Here is a 1,475-nt window from a genome sequence, read left to right on the forward strand (position 1 = left end):
AAACTACCCTCCCAGAGGTGTCCACCTTAAACAATGGGGTCCCCAAACGAGCAGTTCTCCTCAATAGCAAGGTTGTAGCTGGCACCCTTCCCATCTTTGTAGGTGCTGGTCACAATCTTCATCCAGCCGTTCTCGCCCTGTGGGAGGAGTGAAAACCATGCATCAGCTCGTCCTCTGTCCCAGCCCCTGTTCCTCCACCATGCAGCACAGCCTGGGAGGACACCAGGGACCCAAAGAACCCACTCAGCCACCCTCACCCTTCCCATGAGCCCTATTTGGAAATGTCTTTTGTGAAGTATTTCACTTGGTTATTATTTAACAGGAGGGCCCTCCATGCCAAAAGCTAATTGGTGTGACAAAGCAAGCCGACTTGCTACACCAGATGACCTACCTACCCATGTGCCAGCACCCCACTTGTAGTCACTGACTAAGAAACACCAACATCCCATCACTTCTGCACCCGCCATGTCCCGTTTCATAGTAATGAATTTATGTTTCTTAAACTTAATGGTTGATACTAGGTCTTAAAAATTAAGACCCTGCCAATTAACTTATCTCCCCTAGGTTTTTTTTTTTTCGACCCAATTCAAAAGTGATTTTGAAAAACGTACATAGTACTTCCTAGGAGACCTAAACTATGACGGGAAAAAGAGATGACTGTGAAGAGGGAGGTAGCCGAAGTGCAGCCGCACAGTGGTGTGGGGACAGTTAGGTCGTCACACGTGGGGCTAAGGGAGGAACTACTGGCATCTAGTGGGGAGGGGCCCAGGATGCTCCTCAACACCCTAAAGTGCACAGGACAGTGACAGCCCCACACAACAAAGAGGTATCTGGCCCCAAATGTCACTCGCACCACAGGTGAGAGACTGGGCTGCAGCAAGAAGCTCCTCTGCTCAAGGCCACAGTTCTCAGCCAGGAGTCAACAAACCGATCAAGGAGTATCAGAATTCTTCTAGGTATGACCTTGAGGAAGTGAAAACATCTTACCCATGGTTCGCCCCATGAGTTCCGGACAATCCAGTATTCAGTGCCATCGCTGATGCCCCACCCAGCCACAGAAATGACATGGTTGATGTAGGCCATATCGTTGTATTCGGCATAGATGCCTCCCGTGTAGTTCTCCATTCTTTCTGTTGCCATAATACCGCAGCTGAGAGCAAGCATTTAAAGAATCACCACTTTAAATTGAGAGAATTTTCATTGTTAGAAACAGTAACTCAGTGCATAGCAGACGATCTGGATAAACTTCTGCTGTTAGTGTTTTCCCTGCTGAAACAACCCCACCAACTCCACAACACCTGCTACAGCTTGCGGAGCTGGTCATCTGTGTACTTCACACAGCAATCCCATAAGGGGCAGATTAGTTATGACCTCAGTTTTACTTCTGAGGAAACTGGAGTTCTTAGAGGTGAAACTATGTGGCAGCTTTGTTCCAAGCTTAGTGAGTAAAATTGGCCAGAAGTACGGGTGAAAAT

At 47.9% G+C, this 1,475-nt stretch overlaps 1 protein-coding gene across 1 annotated transcript; it reads right to left on the reverse strand.

Annotated features, from left to right (window-relative positions):
* Positions 1-6: 6 nt before the first annotated feature.
* LOC103584606 (cathepsin Z-like) lies at positions 7-1,145 on the reverse strand. Its single transcript, XM_008565542.1, has 2 exons — positions 988-1,145; positions 7-137 (listed from the first exon to the last, which is right to left on the reverse strand). The coding sequence occupies exons 1-2, from the start codon at positions 1,138-1,140 to the stop codon at positions 27-29; spliced, it is 264 nt and encodes an 87-aa protein (XP_008563764.1). The 5' UTR covers positions 1,141-1,145; the 3' UTR covers positions 7-26.
* Positions 1,146-1,475: the final 330 nt, after the last annotated feature.

This window comes from Galeopterus variegatus, unplaced genomic scaffold (genome assembly GCF_000696425.1).
Source record: "Galeopterus variegatus unplaced genomic scaffold, G_variegatus-3.0.2 Scaffold69261, whole genome shotgun sequence".
Classification (NCBI taxonomy): domain Eukaryota; kingdom Metazoa; phylum Chordata; class Mammalia; order Dermoptera; family Cynocephalidae; genus Galeopterus; species Galeopterus variegatus.

Excerpts from the sequence above, each read along its gene's own strand:
- LOC103584606 (XM_008565542.1), bottom strand. The coding sequence starts at position 1,140 with ATGGCAACAGAAAGAATGGAGAACTACACGGGAGGCATCTATGCCGAA. Across the intron at positions 138-987 it reads ACTCATGGGGCGAACCATGG|GGCGAGAACGGCTGGATGAA; the intron begins GTAAGATGTTTT and ends CTCCTCCCACAG.